This window comes from Solanum pennellii, chromosome 4 (assembly GCF_001406875.1).
Source record: "Solanum pennellii chromosome 4, SPENNV200".
NCBI lineage: Eukaryota > Viridiplantae > Streptophyta > Magnoliopsida > Solanales > Solanaceae > Solanum > Solanum pennellii.
This window is the reverse complement of record NC_028640.1, coordinates 71007592-71030249: the sequence shown is the minus strand read 5'-3', so window position 1 is coordinate 71030249 and position 22658 is coordinate 71007592. Positions and strand designations below refer to the sequence as shown.

At 31.6% G+C, this 22658-nt stretch overlaps 3 protein-coding genes, 1 non-coding gene and 1 pseudogene across 4 annotated transcripts; 3 read left to right on the top strand and 2 right to left on the bottom strand.

Moving 5' to 3' along the window:
• Positions 1–1783: 1783 nt before the first annotated feature.
• TRNAV-CAC lies at positions 1784–1857 on the top strand. Its single transcript has one exon. It is a non-coding gene; the product is annotated as a tRNA-Val (tRNA).
• A 237-nt stretch (positions 1858–2094) lies between these two features.
• On the bottom strand, positions 2095–3383 carry LOC107017088 (protein EXORDIUM-like 2). The gene has a single exon (XM_015217366.2). It carries the CDS (start codon positions 3183–3185, stop codon positions 2256–2258), a length of 930 nt encoding a protein of 309 aa, XP_015072852.1. The 5' UTR covers positions 3186–3383; the 3' UTR covers positions 2095–2255.
• A 9204-nt stretch (positions 3384–12587) lies between these two features.
• LOC107017019 lies at positions 12588–13429 on the bottom strand (annotated as a pseudogene).
• A 2195-nt stretch (positions 13430–15624) lies between these two features.
• On the top strand, positions 15625–16797 carry LOC107017087 (protein EXORDIUM-like). The gene has a single exon (XM_015217365.2). The coding sequence runs from the start codon at positions 15725–15727 to the stop codon at positions 16667–16669; it is 945 nt and encodes a 314-aa protein (XP_015072851.1). The 5' UTR covers positions 15625–15724; the 3' UTR covers positions 16670–16797.
• Positions 16798–20211: 3414 nt separating this feature from the next.
• Positions 20212–21388, top strand: LOC107017086 (protein EXORDIUM-like). The gene has a single exon (XM_015217364.2). It carries the CDS (start codon positions 20330–20332, stop codon positions 21275–21277), a length of 948 nt encoding a protein of 315 aa, XP_015072850.1. The 5' UTR covers positions 20212–20329; the 3' UTR covers positions 21278–21388.
• The last annotated feature ends 1270 nt before the right edge of the window (positions 21389–22658 follow it).

Below are 22658 nucleotides of genomic sequence, written 5' to 3'. Positions count from 1 at the left end.
TAGTGTTTAATTCATGGTTTTATCTTTAAGTTGTTTATAATTTGCCCTTAGCAAGGGATGTTTGAAATCAAACCGTAGTCGATAAGTCAATCGCAAAATTATTTTATTAGTTCATTAGTATTGGATTATCGAATAAACAGTTGATGAAATGATTAAACTTTTTATATTTAATGGCTTCTTAGTATGGTGTGGATTATTCAATTTTCTTATCGGATAAACCATTATTTCATTAAGAGTTACCATACTTACAATTCTAACTTAGATATATTTACATCATTTAATATTTTTTCATAAATAATTCTATACTGTTAGTCCTAAAGTCTAAAAGCTTACTTTTCCGTTATTAACTATTATAATACTGTTAATCCATATTTATTTATTTTTGTAATAAAGAAGAATTTTATAATTTAATTCCATTCAAAATAATGAAAAAAGACATTTTTTTAAGTTACGTTCATGGAGAAAAAATGTCAGAGATTGGCTAATAAACAATTCAATGACTGTTCGATAAGTGTTAATTCGTTATCGAATCAATCGATATTTTATAGGTTGATCAGCGGATTAGTAAATTTAGAACTTGATATACGGTAGACTAAACTGTTAAGCAAAATTATCTGCGCCTAGGTGGACATAAGTTCTTTAAGAATGTGGATCCATAAACTCTGATATATTATTATTATAAAAAAATATAAACTTATATCCTGCAAAAACATTAAGTACATCGAGAAACAAAAAATTAAAAATCACACAAAATAAGAGCAAAAGTAGAAATGGCCCAATCTCCGGATCTTTGACAATGGTCCACTGAACATGCCCATTATGGCCCATTGTTTATGAACTTTTTGGGATTTCGAAGCCCAAAATCACATACTTAGACGCTTTGTTCTTAATTAATAAAGAACTTCCACCTTTCAATTTTTAATCATAAATCGAAGATTGATTTTTTTCAAACAAATAATATGTATATAATTAGAATCTACACAAAAGTTTCAGAAATCACAGTGTTTTGATTTCAATCATTTAAATAATATATAAATGAAATTAAATAGAAAAAAATGATTAGTGAAGATTCATTTAGTCGATCATAACTTATTTATGATTGTGACAGAACTGTTAATTGTTATTTGTTATCTAAACAATATATGAGAAAAAAAAGTGTGATTCCCTGAGCAGTACTCTCGGTCCCAAATTATTATATGATGAGATTTGACTGATTATAGAATTAATTAAAATAAAAGAAAGAATTCTAAAACTGTAATATAATAGACTCGTGTGTAAATTAAAGCGGAGACCAATATCTTGTGCACATTTTTTTCACTTATGCAAACTTTACTCTTACGTCATTTTAGATAATTATTTGGTTGGTCAGCTAGAATTAATACCATATGAATATTTTGCATTTATTCAATAATTAGAAAATAATAAAGCATTATAGGTGTACTTTTTGAGTAATATGATTTGATTAACTAGTACTAGATAGAACATATCAATTGTAAATTTAGTTAAATGGCCAATTAACTAAGAAAAATTTAATATATACTAATATACTTAGTGTAATTTTATAAGCGTGATCTAATGATAATGTGATTTGTGTTTATGTAACCTTATTCATACAATCTGAATATAAAAGAGTTATTTTCGATAGACTCCACTCATATAAAGCAAAGCAAACTGGAATATGAATAATCTTTTTCTTAATAAGTTTTAACATATGTTTCATTCTTTTTTTTTTATTATCATTGATTTTTAGTTTGAATAAATATTTGTCAATTTGAGGACAGAAGTCTGGGTGGTGTAGTCGGTTATCACGCTAGTCTCACACACTAGAGGTCCCCGGTTCGAACCCGGGCTCAGACATTTTTCATTTTTTTGACTGATATTCCTTTCGATCCATATTAAGGTATTTTTTCGATTCATATTCCTTTCGATCCATATTAAGGTATTTAGAAGTTGAAACTGAACCGAGACACAATAATGTAATTAAAGTTTATTATAACATATTTTTCAGATTTTATATTTTACATTTCAAGTATAAGAATTTAAATAATAGCAATCTCCAATTTATTCATTTTGAAAAAACATATATAATATCCATTTATCTTGTAATTCTCTTTTTTTCTTAAATGTATTTGATAAAATTTTATAATTTTATATTAGTATAGTATTGTAAAACACACGATTTCCAAATCGAATAAACAAATAAATATTACAATATCTTTACTTTTCTTTTTCTTTTATGGCAAATATATGTAATTTCACACGAGTGTCTTGCACTTTGATGTTTTTGGGTCCCACATAGCAGGAAGCAAATACTTTCGCCCATTCATACCCGGCGCATTATAGCTACCACCCGTTTTTTTATCCAGCAAAACCATACCCGGATATCCAGGAAATGCACCCGACCCGAATATCCCGGTGCAAGCAGACACAGCTTCTAAAGGCGCGTTACCTGGGCCTTGAAAATACCCGCCATCAAACGGGTTCGTAACGGTACCCGCTAAAACAGTCGCCAAGTTAATAATCATTCCGTCAACTCCCACGTCTCCGTTAGGTGCAACTAACGGCGTAATCTGTGGTCCCACAATCGGCTTTTGGAACGGCCACGCGCATTGACCCGGACACTGACTCGCCGAGTTACCCACCCATGCATAAGCAAATTTACCCGCTTTCTTCAACCGGGTCGACCCGTGCATGCCACATCGGTTCATGCAAAAGTCGTCGACCCCCACATCCGTCGCCGTCAATATGACAGCAATGGAGTTGACCCGAGTAGCCTTAGAAGCCAAAGATTCGAGTTGATGGTCTTTCAAATATTTTCCTAGAGAATATTTTTCATCGAAAATTTGTTTTCCTAGGGAAATAACCGACGCACCACCTTTGTACGCTTCGGTGGTGCTCCACCACGAAGCAACGGAAGGTGGTGACTTAATTTTCTTGGTCTTAGGGCTAAGAGATCGGATGAAATCGACGATAATCGAACGTTGTACGGAAGTGAATTTTCCGTACCATATAAGATTAATCGTAACGTTTCCTTTTAATAGAGCCCCTTTATGGTATTTTAGGACAAGAGGTTTTTCTTTAACTAGAGCAAGTATTCTTGAATTGGCTAAAGAAGGATTAGGGAAAAGAACAAAGAGTGAAAATAATAAGATGAAAATAGTTATGATAGGCTTAGAGGATCCCATTGATAAGAATATTGTAAGAGAAATTATTTGTGTTGTGAGTTTGACAATTATATTGAATTACGTCTCTCTATATATATGAGGGAAAGTTGAGAGAAAGTGCTAAGAAAGTCGATAAAATAAAAAGGGAAGATTTGGTATTGTTGAATAGGGGTGACGAGCATGTTGGGGGCCTGATAAAATAAGTATGAAAAAAAAGACCATTGAATAGTTGACCTAAAGAATATTAATGAGCAAATTGCACATTTTTAGGTTGAAACCGTGGGATAGTAGCTAGTATATACTTAAATACATATAATATATATATATATAAATATACAATAGCTAGTTTGAAAAGATTGTAACAGGTGGAGGTGTTTTGTGAGTAAGGGAGAACATTTCAGATTAATAAGTCAATTTATACTAATATTCTTCCTATAGATATATATTTGTATTTAGGAACATTTGTCTACTCTAATACGTAGAATCTAACATTTTCAAATTAGAAACTTCGAAGAATAAATGTAGAGCCTAGAATTTTTATTTACAGATATCAAAAAACAAAAATGTAGTGTCTGAGATTTTCACTTACAAATTTCGGTAAAAAAAATAGTGCCTTGAATTTTTTACTTGAAATCTCAAAGTAAATTTCACACTCTCCAAATCACTAAATCAACTTTATGTCTTGTGTTTATCAGAATCCATATATATTATATCTTGTATAAAAAGTGACGTCCTAATTAATCCGCCCCTTATAATATGAATTGAGAAATTGAGGAAAATGAAATTTGAAGACCGTTAGTATATTTTTAATAGGGTTTAAGTTTGTCTTATCCATTTATCCATGGAACCTGATGAGTGTTACTAGGGTGGGCTGAACTTTCCCTCAACTTTCTGGATGAGCTACTTTTGAGGCTATTGATCTTCTTGAGTTTATTGTTACAAGTCTACAACTTTGCTTATAGTAAAAATACATTACATCAAGAATAATTAGCGATAATCAATTAAAGATAGTAACTTAATTGTAACTAAATATATATTTATAATTCCAATTAGCAGTTTTTGTGCCGATAAAAATTTTTAAGCACTCTTTATAAATATATATATTTAGTGTCGCTAAAAAATGTTTTTGTTATCATAATAATTGCTTCATCACTTTAAATTGAATAAAGAATTCAAATTATATACTTTTATACTATTAAAATTTAATCGGTAATATGGGGATATATTAAAAATTGCATTTATATTATTTAGGCCAAATACATAAACATATCTCTAAACTTGTTGCGTTTTTTCCTTAGATATATTAAATATGCTATTTTCCTATAGAATTATTGAACCACCCATAATTTGTTCCTTTTGAACACCGTTGGCTGATGTGAAACCAAATTTTGTGAGGGATATTGATATAGGATAAATCTATTATTACAGAACTCATTAGTCCAATAAATAATGAAATTGTTCGAGAAACAATTGTGTTTTACTTCAAGTCATTTGAACACGTTAGAAAATAAATGAGACCAACACAAAGTTTGTCTTTATTCCTTCAATCAAAATTATTACAATCTGAACATAATTGAAGGCATTTACAATTGAAAAGCCGATCAAAATCAACCACCAGTGTTTTAAAAGGAACAAATTATGGATGATTTAATGATTCAATAGGAAAATGACATAGTTGAGGTATATGAAGGGAAAAATCCAACAAGTTTAGAGATCTGTTTATGAGTTTTATTATTTGTACTCCACCATCTTGACTTGAACGATGACATAAAAAGATTAGTTTATTACTCCTTCCTTCACTTTAGTATGTCTATTATTAAAAACGGAAAAGGGACTAAAATACCCTTAAAGTATCAGAAATGGTACAAAACTACCCTCCATCCACCTACTGGCTCCAAAATACCATTCTCATCCACCTATTGGCTCCAAATACCCTTGTCATCCACCTTTGGGTTCAAAATTGACCACTTATTCAACGATTTTAAATTTAAACTATTTAAATATTTTTTTAATACATGACTCTCAACTATTTGTTATAATTTAACTTATTAATTTACTTTATAAATCAATCTACTACTCATCCATTACTAATTAAACCACACTCGATTAATAAACCCGCCCCATTACTAATACAACAACAGAAACTCTACTGCCAATGAGTGTTTCTAAAAATTTTGAGGCGAAAATGTCTATAGAAGTAGATTATCATACATTCAAGTCCTCAATCAAAACATATTATAATTCAAGTGTCTAATTATAATTTACCGATAAACTTAAAAGTCTAACTATGTTCATCTTAATTATTCATTCGTTTTAATTATATGATGTTACTTAATATATAACTTATTTTTGAAATAATATATTAAAGTTTTAATATTTAAAATAAATAATAAATACTTATAAAATTATATTAGAAAAAGTGCATGAATTAATTCGAAATGTACTACTTCTTTACCTTTAATCATAAAATTTGAATTCAAAGTTGAAAGAGAATCATATTGAAAGTGTCCTCCTAAATAAGCGGCTCAACCTTAATTTAATTGGGGTTTCAATTTGGGCTCGAATAATTTTGAATGTTATTTTAAGAAATCTGTAACTTCATCGGGTTTTAATAGTGTTTAGGGTGATTTTGATTTAGAATTGCGGTATTGATTGGGTGGGGTTTAATTAGTAATAGGTGGGTAGTGGATTGGTTTAAAAATGATGTTAATAAATTAAATTAAATCCAATAGTTGAGCGCCAAGTATTTAAAAAAAATATTTAAATGGTTTAAATTTGAAATCGTTAAATAAGTGGTCAATTTTGAACCCCAAGGTGGATGATAAGGGTATTTTAGAGCCAATAGATGGGTGAAAAGGGTATTTTGAAGCCAATAGGTGAATGAAGGGTAATTTTGTACCATTTCCAATACTTCGAGGGTATTTTAGGCCCTTTTCCGTATTAAAAATAAAAAGGCATTTTCGACTTTTTAGAATATCTAAAAAAAATTGTTTTCATATTTTATATTCTTAATGTTAATTACCTCTTCTTCGAATATTTTTTTTCAAACTATAAGACCAAAAATGTCTATTAATTATGACAAAATACTAATATTAATAGTATTATTTTTTAAGAGGCGTGGAGAGCCTAAGTTGAATTAAAATGGTCCATGCCATGAATCATCATAAAGTGTATCCCTTTCGGTGGCTTCCAATTGTAGGAGATGCATTAATTAATGTAAAACTGATATTAATTAACCCAGCTCGTTTTCATACTATACAATTTGCAACCTTAATTAAGAGTAGTTAACAAATGTCAAAAAAGAAGCAAAGCAGCAGGGGAGGGGCCAGGAACAAATTGAAGATGGTGTGAAGCAACGTCCACATTTCTTAAGAAATTTACTTATTTCTAAAAAGAAAGAAGTGATTTTATAAACTTAGCTTGTTTGGATGATTGTTACCTATTGTATCCTGTATTGTGATATTAGTTTAAATAGTTATTATCTAAATTCTATTGTTTCGTATTCTCTATAACTTCTTTAGGGTGTATAGGAGCTATTAGCGCCCAATCTATACCGGGGTTTTCTACCTTTCATTTGGTCATGTTGTTAAGATGCAATTGTCAGTGGCGTAGCTACATAGTTGTTAGGATGTCTTTCATCGAAAAAAATATTATACATACAAATAAATGGATTAAATAACATGAATTGGACATAATGACGGGTTTAAAATTTTCACTCAGAGGATTCAGAAAGTAAGGATTTGAAAAGTGAAAAGTGATTTAGCCTTTAGGAATGATATCTTGATTATTATTTTTTTTGGTTCAAAATGCACTTGAAAATTAGGAACTGAAACCAAATGAAAAGAAAACTAAAAAAATGAAATGCTCAACTCCAAACGTGAAAGTTAACTTTAAGGAGACTTATCACTATGCTATAACTTTTTTCTTTTACATGAGAGGGTTTAAAATTAATATATGTATAAAAATATAGAAAAGTTATCTTATATATACAATGCATTTTTTTATTGACTGGCTCGGGTAAACCATTTCGAACCCACGTGGATCCGTCTTTGTTGAACAACGTTAACTCAATAAGCTATCGTAGTCTAATGATTTCATACGTTTGTAATGAGACAATGGTTGCATTTTGAATCTCACTAGTAGCAAATGTTTTTCCACTTTTTAAAAAAAGCTTTTGTTATGCTATTTCTAAACACCATGTGCGAAGGCAACAAAATGTATGGTATAGACCCCCTATTTTATCTTTGTTAAAGTCTTTATGTATTTCGAGTTGGAACAAGAGCAGTGGCTTATTTTGAGTTACAGTACAATTTATTCTCGGACATATCTAAAATATGGCATGAGACATCTATCCATGGTAAGAGGCACAGAATTTTTTTAAAACATTATAATTCATATATAGCAAATTATATTGCATGTGTAAATCAAAATCATATGTATAGAAATACTATATATATATATAAAATTTTAAGTAAACCCTTAATCAAATTTCTAGATTCTAACATTACTTGGATGTGCAACTAAATGTATTTTAATTTACACTTTTGAATTCAACATTACTTGATGTGCAACTAAACATATAATTAAGTCATTATAATTACTAGCCTAGGAGTTATAGAACCTAATAGTAGTACCTACGATTTTCAAACATGCCATAAATATTTGAGAAAAGAATCAAAGGAACATTGAATTAGGCATTGAGAAACTCTCTTATGCATATGGAGTAGTACTGTAGTACATTTAGATTAGCTATTTATAATTCATAAGTAATTAAAGCTTGGTCAACCATCAATCAAGGCACGGTATGATTATTGAGTCGACAACTCGATTGATGGGGGTAGGGGGATCTTAATGTACCTTGAGTTACATTGGGCATGAGTATATGATATATATCTCTCCGTTTTAATTTTTTTTTTATTTGCTTAGAATTGAATGTTAAATTCATTTCTTTTGTTATTTATCAGATTTAATTTTTGACACAACATGTTATAATGTATTTGGTATGAAATTTCAATATTTCTCTGTTTGAGTGATGAAAATATGTGAAAAATATTATTCTGAAAAACAAGTTCTAAAATAATGAGAAAATGAATTTCCTGATAAAAATAGGAAAAATTAGTTAAATAGTAATATTCCAACTTTATTGTTTCCTTCCGCTGACTTGTAGGGTTGTTTAAACACTACAATAAAAATGACCATTAGTAGCGTTTAATTTTTAATTGCTGCTAAATATATACTTTTAGCGGCAATTGTCACTCTTTGTACATGTCTCTAAAGCCTTTAGCGATATTGGTTCTAATGGCACTTAACTAATGCCGATAAAGACTTTATCACTCTTTATTAGTATCAATATTTAATGCCGCTAAAAGTTGTTTTTGTTGTATTGAAAGCAGAATCGATAATTTGGTTGTTGGGCCAATGGTTCGGGTTTCGGTTTACCATAAACTTCTTATCAGCTTATTAGTTCAGGTCTTGGTATGACCATATTTCTAATCGGTGCTCCGATAACCCAATAAGGAGTTTAATCAATTACATTTGTATCACTTAAAGCCTTATACACTTTTAACCTTTAGGGCTAACACTTCAATCTTCACTCTTTACAATGGCTTTATAGTTGACACTCAAAATTCACAATAATATTCCAAAGTTGCGATATCACTCATTGATTCACTTTCACTGCTCCCATGCCGGTGAATTATATTGAATATCTTTCTCTAACTGTCTAAATTGAGGTTCAAATGATTGGTTCTTTTACTTTGAGTCTTTGTTTTTATCTTCTCATTACAGTGAGTGAGTCAATGAGTTATGCCTGCAATATAGCAATACTACAATATGAAATAAAAAAGTTTTTTTTAGTAACGGTCTCATGATCATAAATGATTTTTGTTAATACTGCTGTAATGGTTTCTCTTTGTAGTTCATATATTAAAATTGGCTTGGTTGTTATGAGGAATCCTTTTTAGTTTGTTAGTTTGAGCAATATCGACGTCATTGTCCAAGTTATATGGAGTTTTATTAAGTGTTTTATATAGAGATAGACTAACAAGGAAAAAATCGCCAGTGACTACTGTCTAATTAGTGATTAGTTCATTAGTAATTCTCAATTAAAATTATGTGAATTGTTAACGGTTAATTCTATAACCGAACCGATAACGATCACTAACCGATAAACCAAGATAAACCGATATCTTAACTATTTTATAATGGTTTAGTATGATTACGAACCGATTTCTGATAAGTAAAATCGATAAATTTCAAAATCGAACCGAACCAACCGATATATGCAGCCCTTCTCACGCGACCTCCCAATCCCCACTCCTTGGCATACTCCATAACTCCTCGACCATATTCTATCTCGTCTCGCTTCTATAGTGTTTTGCCAGATAACTTATAAATGTTCTTGGGATAATATTCTCTTACTTAACACTAGAAAACAAGTAAGAAACTCAAAAAAAAAAACATTTTCCTTCTAATAACACACCCAATTTTTAAATTGAAACCACAAATTTCACAAGTCTCATTTCATGTTTTAATAACATGTCAAGTTAAAATCAAATAAAGAAATTGAAACTAGAAATTATTAATTTTAGTTAAGGAGAAGAGAGACAAAGTAAGGTAGAATCCGCAATTAAACGGTGGGTACAAGGCATCAAACTTATTGAGCCGTTTGTTTGTACGTCCATTTCCATCAAATCTTCAATCTCTCAACCAAAAATTTAAATACTGGTTTGGTATCTGTTGACTACTTACGTCTGCTTTCATTATATGTGCATTAGTTGAACAAATGAATATAGATTTTTCTTTTTAAGAATCCAATCGAAGAACATGTTCCATCATAAAATTTTGAAGTTAAAGTTAAATATTGATTTTTTCATAATTTGATCACAAAAGTATTTTTCTCTTCATATTATTCACAAAAACTGAAAAACAATCTCAATTTATATTAATAGCATGACACAACAATTTTCAAATTTAATTTTTTATTTTGATTTCAAAAGCTACTTTTAAATTTTTTTTACAATAAAGTACGGACAAATGGAGAGGTGGACCCTATCCTATAGAAGAGGGTTCACATGGACTCATTAACTTCGGAAAAAAATTATGTGTATATATGTATATTTATCTTGAGAAACTGACAAAATATAAGATATAATAAACAGTGTACCTCTAGGAGTATAGCATTGTCATTGTGCTATTGATAAAAGCTTGAGGAACCACTTGCCAGACTTGAGTTGCAATCCAACTTTGAATGCTTATTATTTCACTATGTGTATTTTAAATTTATTTTAGAACTCATATTTGAGGTAAAGTAATATTAATGCACCAGACATATAAAAATTCCACTAATTTTTGAAAGAAAGAATAGGGCCAACATTTGACAATACTTTCTTGTGACAGGCCTGGGCCATCAACATTTTTCCTTTTCCTTTAATTGAAACGAGCCCAACTAGTTAGCATGGCGTATAGGAGCCTAATTTTTTGTTCCAATACTCGTACGAAAATAATAATAAACCCATATTTTCAACAGAATTTTGATTCACATCTAAGAGTGATTAAAAAAAAGGGGCAACTTTTACATATAGCAAATAAAAAATTCATATTTATATGCTATAGCAAAGTTTGCATAATTGCGCTCTATAGCAAACACAGAAACTGCATAATTCGCTATACATATACAGTTGAAGCAAATTATATAAAATGAAGTGTATAAAACAAGAAAAAGAAAGACACTTGGGCAGATAACTGTATAAAAATGAAGTGTATAAAATGAATTGTATTATTATAAGTGTATAGAACGATTATATACAATTTGAATTTGAATAAAGAGAAAGACAAAAGAAACTTGACAAGGAATATACAATTGAATCGAATTGTATAAAACGAGAAAGAGAGAAATTAGATACAATTTGAAAATTGTATAAAGCGAGAAAGGGAGAAAGACAAAAGAAATTGGGCATGGGAGTATTTTTATTGTATAATTATAAGTGTATAGGACGAAAATATATGTACTTGCATGTGTATATACAATTTTCTCACGCTTTATACAAACCGAAACACAATTTATACATTTCGCTTCTGTTTGTATAAGTGAGAAAGGCGAGGGTGGCGAGCGAGATTTGGGAGAGTGGCGAGCGAGATCTGGAAGAGAGGAGAGAGGGGAACAAAAATATATGTATATATACAATTTTCTCTGCTTTATATAATTAGAAACAATTTTATACACTTGTGTTTGTATGAAAAGTGAGGAAGCGAGCGAAAAATTGGAGGAGAGTGGCGAGCGAGATATTTGGGAGAGAGGCGCCTCACAATTTTTTGCAAACGTTTGCTATGGAGCACAATTAAATCAAACCCTAGCTACTCTATTTATTTTAGGTTATTAGGTTGCTATTATATACAATTTTCCCAAAAAAAAAGAACTTACTTTTATAAGTGATCAGGTCTTAATTATTACGATGTCTCAATTGGAGCCAATAGAATCGATTGCAAATCATTTGTTTTTTTGTTATCAATTAATTAATGAAAAATTAGGTGGTTAAGTAAACTTATATTACTTAATAATTATTTATCATAGCTATGATTTGCTATAGTTATCACTCGCGATTAACATTAACGATTAATTATGTGGGTTTGAGTTTGAATTTATATGATTAGCCACTTTTATATAATTCGCCAAATTTGTATAATTCCCAACTTACAAGTCTTCATTTGATTGTATTCGTATATTATGATAATTTCCTTTTCTTTTTCAGTTTTGTTACCATACACATTCAATCTTTTTGTGTATAACTTTTTGAAGTTTGTATCAAGTGTAGTTTTCAGTTTTTGTGTAATATAATTTATATAATGTAATTTGTATAATATACTTTGTATAATTATCTAGAGTTCATATGTTTATGTTTGTATCAATTAGTTATTTCGATTTTTATCATATTTGTATAATCCAAACTCCATATTACTCAATTATACAAAACAAGCGAATTATATAAAAATGTACCTGCGAATTATACAAACGAGATACGAATTATACAAATTATCGCCCTGTCTCACTTGCCTCTATCCTCCCTCTCCCAATCTCGCCGCCTTTCTCCTCCATCTTCCAATCTTACTCACCAGATATACAAATATATTTGTATAATATACAATTATCTAACCAATATACATATATAATTCACATCTCTCCCACTCTCTGCCCTCTCTCCTCCCTCTCCAATCTCGCCCGCCACTCTCCTCCCTATAACATTGTAGCTATGTATGTAATTAATAACTCATGAATTGGAAACAAAAACTTATCTTTCAAAAAACTCATAACGTAAAATTAAAAAAAACTTCTTGCAAATGTTTATAACATAGAATTAAAATAAATGAATGTTACAACTTATATTCATGTATTTGTTATTTCAAAACGGATGAATTTGTTTCAAATTAAATTGAAATACTAATTCTTACAGCCTCTAGTGGCGCATCAGCTAATCCTTGATAGTAACCATTTCCAAAAGGGCTTGTTACGGTCCCAGCCAATAAGGTAGCCTAGTTTATAACCATCCCATCCGAGCTCATGTCGTTGTTGGGCGCGACCAGGGCTGGACCCTGTGGTCCGTAAATGGGTTGGTGAAACGGCCAAGCGCATTGACCCGGACATTGAATCTCCGAGTTACCAACCCATATGTAGGCAAATTTGTAAATCTTACCCTTAGGAGGGGTATTTTTGGGACTCAAAGAAGATCCACGTGTCCCACATCGGCTGGTGCAGAATCGATCAGCGGCTACGTCAGACGCCGTTAACACAATGTTAATTGCATTTTTTTGTTCGCCTGTAGCTGCTAATAATTTAATATGTTTATTTTTTTTAAGTGATTTTTATTTATAAAATAATTTTTTAAGATAATAACTCTCGTCCAATATTTGACTACCAAGTGAGAGAAATAAAGGAGATGATTTCTTGGATTTTAGTAAGCTAAAAAATATTTATCAGTCGATTTCCACCACGTGGCAACAGATGGTTGGTTGAGAGAGTTTTTTTTTGTAGAAGAAGACAAGGAAGTGATGAAATCTGAGATAATTGCACGTTGATTGGGCTTAAACTTGCCATACCAAATAAGGTTAATTGAGATTTTACCAGTTAGAAGTGGACCATTGTGGTAATGGAACTTATAAAGATCAGTTTGTTGATCTTCAAGTTGGCAAGGAGAAATGAAATAAAGAACGAACAATTGAAAGCTGAAGAAAAAAAGAAAAAGTTGTATTAATGAGAGAAGGCATTTTGTTTAGGTAATTATGAAGAAAAAATATATTTAAGAATTGGTATGAGAGTGAGTGAAGAGAGGTATTATTAGACTGTTATTATATATATATAAGGGTTAATTAGTTAAGCAGAGCTATTATAAAAAGCGTAACGCATAATTTATTTGAATATAATTAAGAGATGAGTAGATTAGGAGTGAACAGATCACAGCAAAGTTACAGCTAAGATTGAAGAGGGTCCATGGGTTTTAAGAGACAGCCAACTGTCACAGCAAAAGAACAAAAAATGATCGAGTTGTGTTTGGTCGGTAATAGGATCGAAAGAGACAAAAGTGATAACTGTTTAAAATATTTTCGAAAAAGTAAAGTTCGATTAAAAAAAATTTGATTTAACTTTCAAAATTATTATTGTGTCATTCTTATTTATAATTTGACTAAACCAAAAAATAGAAATATTAATCTTTTTCTAAAATTAATTTCTTAAATAAAGAGAAGGTTTTGATCAAAATTACTAGGTTAAGCTGAATTTGTAACATGTATTTTAGCTTTGCCTATATTTAAGAAAAGTGTAAGAGGGAAAATGGACGAGTAATATAAAATTAAAAAAAAGTATAAGTAATTAAATTCATTTAGTAATCTTATACTACATGTCCCGGCACGTTACTTACTTAAAGTACTAATATTTAATTTGCTAATAAACAAATGAAGGAATAAACTAACCACCAATATGAAATATTCATATTTCGAGCGGAGAATCTAACAGAGACATTACTGTGGATATTCTGACCAAAAAATGTGACATTCCATGCCCTCGGAGAGTGCTTTGTCGTGCTAGGTCACTGACATATCCTTTTTTGTCTTTAGGGGAAACTAAAAACCGTTTCCTTCACCTGTTGAGTTCTTTGAAAAAGAGAATAAGCAAATTATAACCTTAATCAGAGGTTTCAGGTTCGAGTCTTCAATATATAGTAAATTCTGTTAGAAGTGTTGTATTGCCTTGTGCAGTTCAGATTTAATTGAAATTCCAATATAAACTTTGTGCACCAGGTGGGAAATAAAAAAATAAAAGGGGTAAATTACATGTAAAAATATTACGAATATAGCCTTAGAGAAGCCAATAATTTGTAGTGGGCATGTTTCCAGTTTCGAGCAGGCAAAAGAACAAATACATCTCTGGCATTCTTCCAAACTTCTCTGTGAGGATCAATGTTTTAGAAATCAAGCAAGTATATATGTCCCTTTGGCCTCTCTGTTTTTTTTGTCCAACTAAATTCTATCATTTTCTTTTTCTTTGTAGTGCTTGGATGTCAATTGTCATGACAACTATTATTAGATTGATGGTTTTTAGATAATGCACAATTATTATGAAAAATGGGAAGGAATATTGTTGTGTTTTAATAAATGCAAATAATTGAAGAGTCATCCAATTATTTAGATAATTGTACTATACAATAATTATTTTGCCATCGGGTAAGGAAAATACAACTTCAAATACTACATGTTACCATCAATGGATGTAGTGTAGTGAAGGAGAACTTCCCCAAATGGAACCCTATGTGATACGAATTCAAATTAGTCAAATTTTAATATTGATATCGAACTGTAATAAAAAAGAAAATTCGATATACTACTTTTGTCAATTTCAACAGAAATATAGTCCAAATAACTAAAGACTTTGAAGTGAAGCTTTAAGTATTAGCTACTTCATAACGCGTTAAGCGTAGAATTTAATTTTTGACTTGTAAAAGTAATAACTTGACAGGGCAAGTATGAGTAGGTATAACACGAAAATAGGTGTCAATTGATACATATGGCTATCATTATTGTTTATAGTTACAGTTTGGTGGATCTAACGTTTGCATACTATACTTGTTTGCTCATCCCTCAAAAATTACAGCGGAGCCAAGTGGAAGCAAGGGGTTCATCTAAATTTAAGATCATAAAATTCAAAAGTGTTTGGCCTTTTAATTTCAATGCCTAATCAATATAAGAAGAGTATATTTTACTGTGAGGGAGACTGGTACAGGTGCACTAATGAATGAAGTAAATTGTAAGTTGTAACAGTGAAGTCAATTGTGAACTGTTGAGCCGCGGAAGTAGTAACCGCTATAACTTAAATGGGAGTAAAGTTTTGTTAAGTTGTGCAGCTAGCTCCAGTTAATCAACGCGTTTTACTTTTTCTCTCTCTCAATTGTAGTACTAACTATATAGTATATATATTCTCCGTTCTCTTCTCCTAAATTCCATCCAAACTACTCTAAACTTCAATCAAAGTTTCAACTTCTCCTTATTGCTTTTAAGAAAAGAGAAAAAGAAAAATGTCTTCTTCTTCCCATTTCATATTATCACTTTTTGTATTGATTTCTTTCATCAATGTGTGTTTTGCTTCAAGAAAGCTTAGCGCTTTAGTGCAAGACCCACAAATGCAGCTCTTGGAGTACCACAAAGGTGCACTTCTATCAGGCAAAATCTCTGTTAATCTGATTTGGTATGGTAAATTCAAGCCATCTCAAAGAGCTATTGTATCTGATTTCATCACCTCTCTTTCTTCTTCAACTCCATCTAAAACCAATCCTTCTGTAGCACAATGGTGGCAAACCACTGAAAAATACTACCATCTCGCTAATTCTAACAACACCCTTTCTCTTAATTTGAGCAAACAAGTTCTTATCGAAAATTATCCCCTAGGAAAATCACTGACCCAAAAGCAAATCGTGCAATTGGCATCAAAGGGTGAACAGAGAGACGCCATTAATGTTGTATTGACCGCCTCTGATGTTGCTGTTGATGGGTTCTGTGTCAATCGGTGTGGAACTCATGGATCTTCTAAAGGTGCTGTTATTAAGGGCAAAACTTACAAATTTGCTTATATTTGGGTCGGTAACTCAGAGACTCTGTGTCCTGGTTACTGCGCCTGGCCATTCCACCAGCCCATCTACGGACCACAAAGCCCACCATTGGGTGCACCAAACAACGATGTGGGTGTTGACGGTATGGTGATCAACTTAGCTAGCTTATTAGCTGGAACCGCCACAAACCCATTTGGAAACGGTTACTACCAGGGCGAAGCAGATGCGCCATTGGAAGCTGCATCTGCTTGCCCCGGTGTCTACGCGAAGGGCGCTTACCCAGGCTATGCTGGAGATTTATTGGTGGATAAAACAACAGGTGCAAGCTACAATGCACATGGTACAAACGGAAGGAAATACTTGGTTCCTGCTTTGTATGATCCTGCTACATCTTCATGCTCCACTTTGGTCTAGAGAGACAACTAATATTTTACGTAATAGGATACTTATAATATAGTTGAGCATAGAGTTGTAAGATACAATTTGTTGATTCATTCATTTGTTTCAGATATAATAATATACTATTTATAATTATTTTGCTATGTCTATATTACCTTGTAAGTTTGTTTTCCTTGCTCAATTGATTTAGGAATCCTTTAGTTTTCAAACAAAGACAGGTAATGCAGCTCAACAATATTTTGGGAATTCAGCTTAATTAATTAGTGATGTTCAATAAGGCCAAGGCTTATAAGTTTCGCACCTAAGAAAATTATTAACTAAACATTTTATATACTGTATGAGAGGGAGTTGCTCGAATGGTAAACACTCTCACTTCCAAATAGTATAAGACTAGAGGCTGTTTTATATGACTAGAGATCATCAAGCATGCCCCTTGTGCCCTTCTTCCTAATTCTTTGTCCAAGTACTTGTATTGTTCTTTTCTTTGGTAGGGCTTGGATGCCATGACGATTTGACAGCCATTACTGGGATTGATGGTTATATTAGATAAAAATGTACAGTATGAACAAGCTGGAAGGAATGTCGTGTTGTACTAAATGTTACTTAATAATAATATATAATTGAAGAAGCTGCCAATATATTTATTTGGAATTGGAATATGCAAGCAAATTGTTTTGAAGGATTTTTCACTTATTCCCCATAGGGTGTTATAGGATATAATTTACTTTTTGAAATTACGAGTATAATGGGTAAACAAAAAGAAATACGACACCATATGAAGATATATACTGAAAATGAGCTTCAAATGAAATTTTAAATATGATTTGAAGGTGCATTTCAGGTTTTTCCTCACAAATTTAAAACTTGTAAATAATTTTAAAGTTCAGTCTTTTCCAAGATAATATTGTTCAAATGCCTAAACTTCACTCATTTAATAGTCAATTACGAAGTTAAACTTGACTAGATTAATTTGATATTAGTATTTTGATACAGAAAGGAGTGATAATAATGCAGAAAATCATCCAACTGTTTTTCTAACCCTAAAATGACTCTGTTTTCATTAAAATGTCACCGGAAAATTAGTTCCAATTTTCTATTATAGATACAAAATTGATCTAAAACTTAAAATAGCTCTTCCTCAAATAAACTTACTATGAAGAAAATGAATTACCTAAAATTGGAAACAGCCGAAGTAGTTGTCAGTTTTTCTTGTGGATGTGGCTTGGTAAATTTACATTACTCTGTATTGCACATTTCATACAAGATTTTGACTTTGGTGAAACTGGTGCAGCAACACTAATGGAGTCAGTTATACCAGGGAGCAATGTGCATAGTAGGGCCGCGGTAATAGAAAATTATTAGCTTTACATATTATACACTGTATTGGACTTGGAAGAACGTCCATGATTTAGTAGGCAGAGGAAAAAGTATATACATTACGAGGTGACAACCATTATAGGGACATAAAAATATATTAGACAAAAATGCACATGAAAATATATAGTGAAATGTGCATTTCTTATTTTTCCTCACAAATTTAAAACTTGTTCACTTTGCACATATTTTAAGAAATTATAAATATAAAAAATAATTTCAGTATATCACTTTTTGAATATATTTCATCCGTCCAACAGTACTTGTCTACTTTATGAAATTCATAATTAATTTTTTACTTAGTTCCTAATTTACTCTTATCATTAATTATAGTAATTATCATATTACATTTTGAAGAAATTGTATTAATTTATCAAAAGGTGATATAGTTAAAATTACCCTTCTATTTGTAGTTTCTCTAGGGGTGTGTCAAGTTAGTAGTGGACGACTATTATTGGACGGAAGAAGTAATAAATACAACGTCTTGAAAAATGTTATAGAAAAATGAGTATAATAAATTATTAGGGTAAATTAGAAACTAAGTATAAAATTATTCATTAATTTCATAAAGTGAATAAGTATTGTAGGACATACCAAAAAAATATAGTGAACAACTATTATTGAACGAATGGAGTTTTTTTTCCCACATCAACTGAAATATTGTCCAAATGCCTTAAGACTTGGAGGGAATCTATGTAAACAAGTCATCCCTTTAATTAATTATTCTCCGATAACTTAACCGACTTTGTATATAAAATAACTAATTCATCACTATAATATAAATTGTGGGATAAATTATTCCAAATTTCAAACTTGACAACCAAACAAGACGCCAACTTGTTATTCAAAACTATGTATCTTTATCCCTCACGCATAGGGTCCTAGAGTGACATCTGGTCCATAACGCGTTAGTAACTATAATGGAAACGACGCTTTGAGTAGAGGTGCATAATTTAAGTGGTGAGGGCCTGAATCTTTAATATAATGGTGACTTTAGTACGTACCTAGTATTTATTAATTACTTCACTCACAAGGCAGGTATGAGGGTTGAGGGGTATTAACTAGACAGATTAGAAAGTCGTAATCTACACGCATGTAACATCGAATTCACCACCATTTGACAAATTATGTAGGGTTGGATATATAATTCCTAATTGAATTTAAATTTTCGATAATTCGATATTTAGTATGGTATTTGAGAGTAAAATTTTAAAATTACGTTATTTAGGTTTGAATTGGGTATGAGACATTAGAATCATTTGGTATTAGGTATCTCCACGAATACCAAATTAGTTACTTAATGAAGGACATATATAAACTAGTTCATAACTAATTAGTGCAAATTTTAAGAGAAAGCTAAATACTAAACATAAATGACCCAAATACATATGTTTTTTTAGTTAAGTCAATTTACTTTTTTTATTTATGTCTTTTTACTTGTTGATCTTCTATTATATTGTGTCTCCATGTAGAAATATATAAATGCAATAATATGACTTTGCGACATAATCGACTACGAGTTCAATGCAGTATTACCAACTAACATAGTGAATAGTTTGATTTATATCTACTCTTAACTATCGCTAACAATGAAAAAAATGTATTACCTAAAATAGGAGATGGATAAAGTAGTTGGTAATAGGTTATGTTGTGGATGTGGGTTAGTATATTTACATTGCTCTGTTTTGCACATTTCTTCCTAATAAAAATATTTCGACTTTCAAAAACAGGTGCAGCAACAGTAATGAAGTCAATAATACGTATGTGGCCATTGTACCAAATGCAGCATCTTGAGATGTGTTTATCATGTCCATTTGAACGAGCACTATTTTAGCACTCTCTGTATTTTGTTCTTATCTTGCATGTTATTATTGGAGATCCATGGTTACATAGTTGGAAGTCGATGGAGCCAGTCTTATCAAAGGAGAAAAATGCAAAAAAAACTAAGGTCTGTTGGTGCTTTAAGCGCAAATTAAGTGTGGACCTTAAAGAAAGACGTGAAAGGAAAAAAATTACAAATACTTATGTTCATAGGGCCGCGGAAATAGAAACCGCTGTTAGTTGGTACTAAAGTTATTGATCTTCCTTCCTTATGTTACACAGCTATTACAAGTTAATGCCAAACGCGTTCTATTTTAAAGTCAACTTTTCTCCCTTCTTCGCACCTTCGTAACAAGCAAAACGCACTCTTTCAATTGCGCTATATATAATCTGCCTCTCTTCTCCAACACCCAAACTACTTACACACACTCAAATTTCCATCAATTACTTAGAGCTTCTCTTTATAAATAAATATAAAATATGTCTTCCAATTTGACCCATTTCATTTTGAAACTTTTTCTTGTTATTTCCTTCTTTAATGTGTGCTTTGCTTCCAGAAAGCTCACTGCTTTAGTACAAGACCCACAAATGCAGCTTTTGAAGTACCACAAGGGTGCACTTCTTTCTGGCAAAATCTCTGTTAATCTGATTTGGTATGGTAAATTCAAGCCATCCCAAAGAGCTATTGTATCCGATTTCATCAATTCCATTTCTTCTCCAACTCCATCTAAAACCGATCCTTCAGTAGCGCAATGGTGGAAAACCACTGAAAAATACTACCATCTCGCTAATTCTAACAACACCCTTTCCCTTAATTTGGGCAAACAACTTCTCATCGAAAATTATTCCCTCGGAAAATCACTGACCCAGAAGCAAATCGTTCAATTGGCATCAAAGGGTAAACGGAAAGACGCCATTAATGTTGTATTGACCGCCTCTGATGTCGCCGTTGATGGGTTCTGTGTCAATCGGTGTGGAAGTCATGGAGCTTCTAAGGGTGCTGTTATTGAAGGCAAAACATACAAATTTACTTATATTTGGGTGGGTAACTCAGAAACTCTGTGCCCTGGATACTGTGCCTGGCCATTCCACCAGCCCATCTATGGACCACAGACCCCACCATTGGGTGCGCCAAACAACGATGTGGGTGTTGACGGTATGGTGATTAACTTAGCTAGCTTATTAGCTGGAACTGCTACAAATCCATTTGGAAACGGATACTACCAGGGTGAAGCAGATGCGTCATTGGAAGCTGCGTCTGCTTGCCCTGGTGTGTACGCGAAGGGTGCTTACCCAGGCTATGCTGGAGATTTATTGGTGGATAAAACAACAGGTGCAAGCTACAATGCACATGGTACAAATGGAAGGAAATACTTGGTTCCTGCTCTATATGATCCTGCTACATCTTCATGTTCAACTCTAGTCTAGAGAGAAGCAGCATTTACAAAATAGGATATACTATAATCGAATATAGCTTTGTAATATATGATTTATTGATTCGTTCATTCGATAATATATGAGAAACTTACTTTTCTTTTATATCTTGTATCAACATTTGCTAATCGCGTATGCATTGTAACTTGCTCACAGAATATATCAAGATATGCATTCTCTAAAGTCGTGATAATATGTTTTTCTACAATTTGAACAAAATACAAAGGCAAACAAGGAGAGTAACTCTTTATTATCATCAATAATCTTCAGACCTCTCCTAAGGCCTTAGCTTTATAACCATAATGAGCAGTTTATTCTTAAATCGGAATGAAAGATGATAGTAAAAAACTTTATTAATACCTAATACAAGTTAACTTTATAATAAACATTATATCTTCCATATGTTAGCCCCCGTTTGATGAGTATAACTTGTACTTCTACCGTTCATACATTTGTAAGTCATGCTTCTCTAAGGCCTATTTTCATCGAACAATATATTATTTCACGTGGTGTTGGACGAGACATTAATAACAATTCTTACTTTGCATCATCTGTCATTTCAATATTGTTCTCACTTACGTTCCGTGTGTAGGCCTTGTTCCATAATCCATCATAGTGCAAATTTTGCCTCTACAGTTTGACGACTATCGTGGGAATTCAGATCAATTAGGGAAGGGTTAGTTGAGGCTAAGCAAATTGTTAGCTCACCATTTATATGTTAGACTAATTGAGAAGCCAATAATTTAGTGGCTCTTTTTCCTGTTTCGACTAGGCAGAAGAACAACATAGATAGCTGGCATGTCTCCAAGTTTTATTTAATAAATGGATCAACACAAATCGCATAAGACAAGAGGGTTGATATAACTAGAAATCAGGCATATCTAACTTGTTTTGTTTTGTTCTTTGGTAGGGCTTGGATGTCATGACCAGTTGACAACCATTATAGGAATATCAATAATGCTCAATGATAAACAAGCTGGGAGGAATGTTGTGTTGTATTTAAATACTAATAAAAATTCTTTTACTATTCAGCATAATAAAAAAAAAAGAACCCCTTACACTGAATTAACCTGGTGCTGATAGGATGTAATTTACTTTTAGAAATTAGATATGTAGTTTGTATAAAAAAAGAACCAAGAGTTACAGACTTAGAATCTCACTAAAGCTCTGTGATTCTAATGGAGAAGTGGCGTGTCCTGACAATATGAAGAAGAAAAAATACTGAAACGAACTTCAAATTAAATAAAGCTCTTTGTCCCAATAATTAAGTATCTAACATTCAAATTTTGAAAGTAAAATGAAACTTTCTTTGACCATATCTTAAAAATGTTTTTGAAGTGCTAATTATTGTGACTTGAGATACTTTTTCAATAAC

Bases quoted from the DNA above. Each gene is read 5' to 3' on its own strand.
- LOC107017087 (XM_015217365.2), top strand. From the start codon at position 15,725: ATGTCTTCTTCTTCCCATTTCATATTATCACTTTTTGTATTGATTTCT.
- LOC107017086 (XM_015217364.2), top strand. From the start codon at position 20,330: ATGTCTTCCAATTTGACCCATTTCATTTTGAAACTTTTTCTTGTTATT.
- LOC107017088 (XM_015217366.2), bottom strand. From the start codon at position 3,185: ATGGGATCCTCTAAGCCTATCATAACTATTTTCATCTTATTATTTTCA.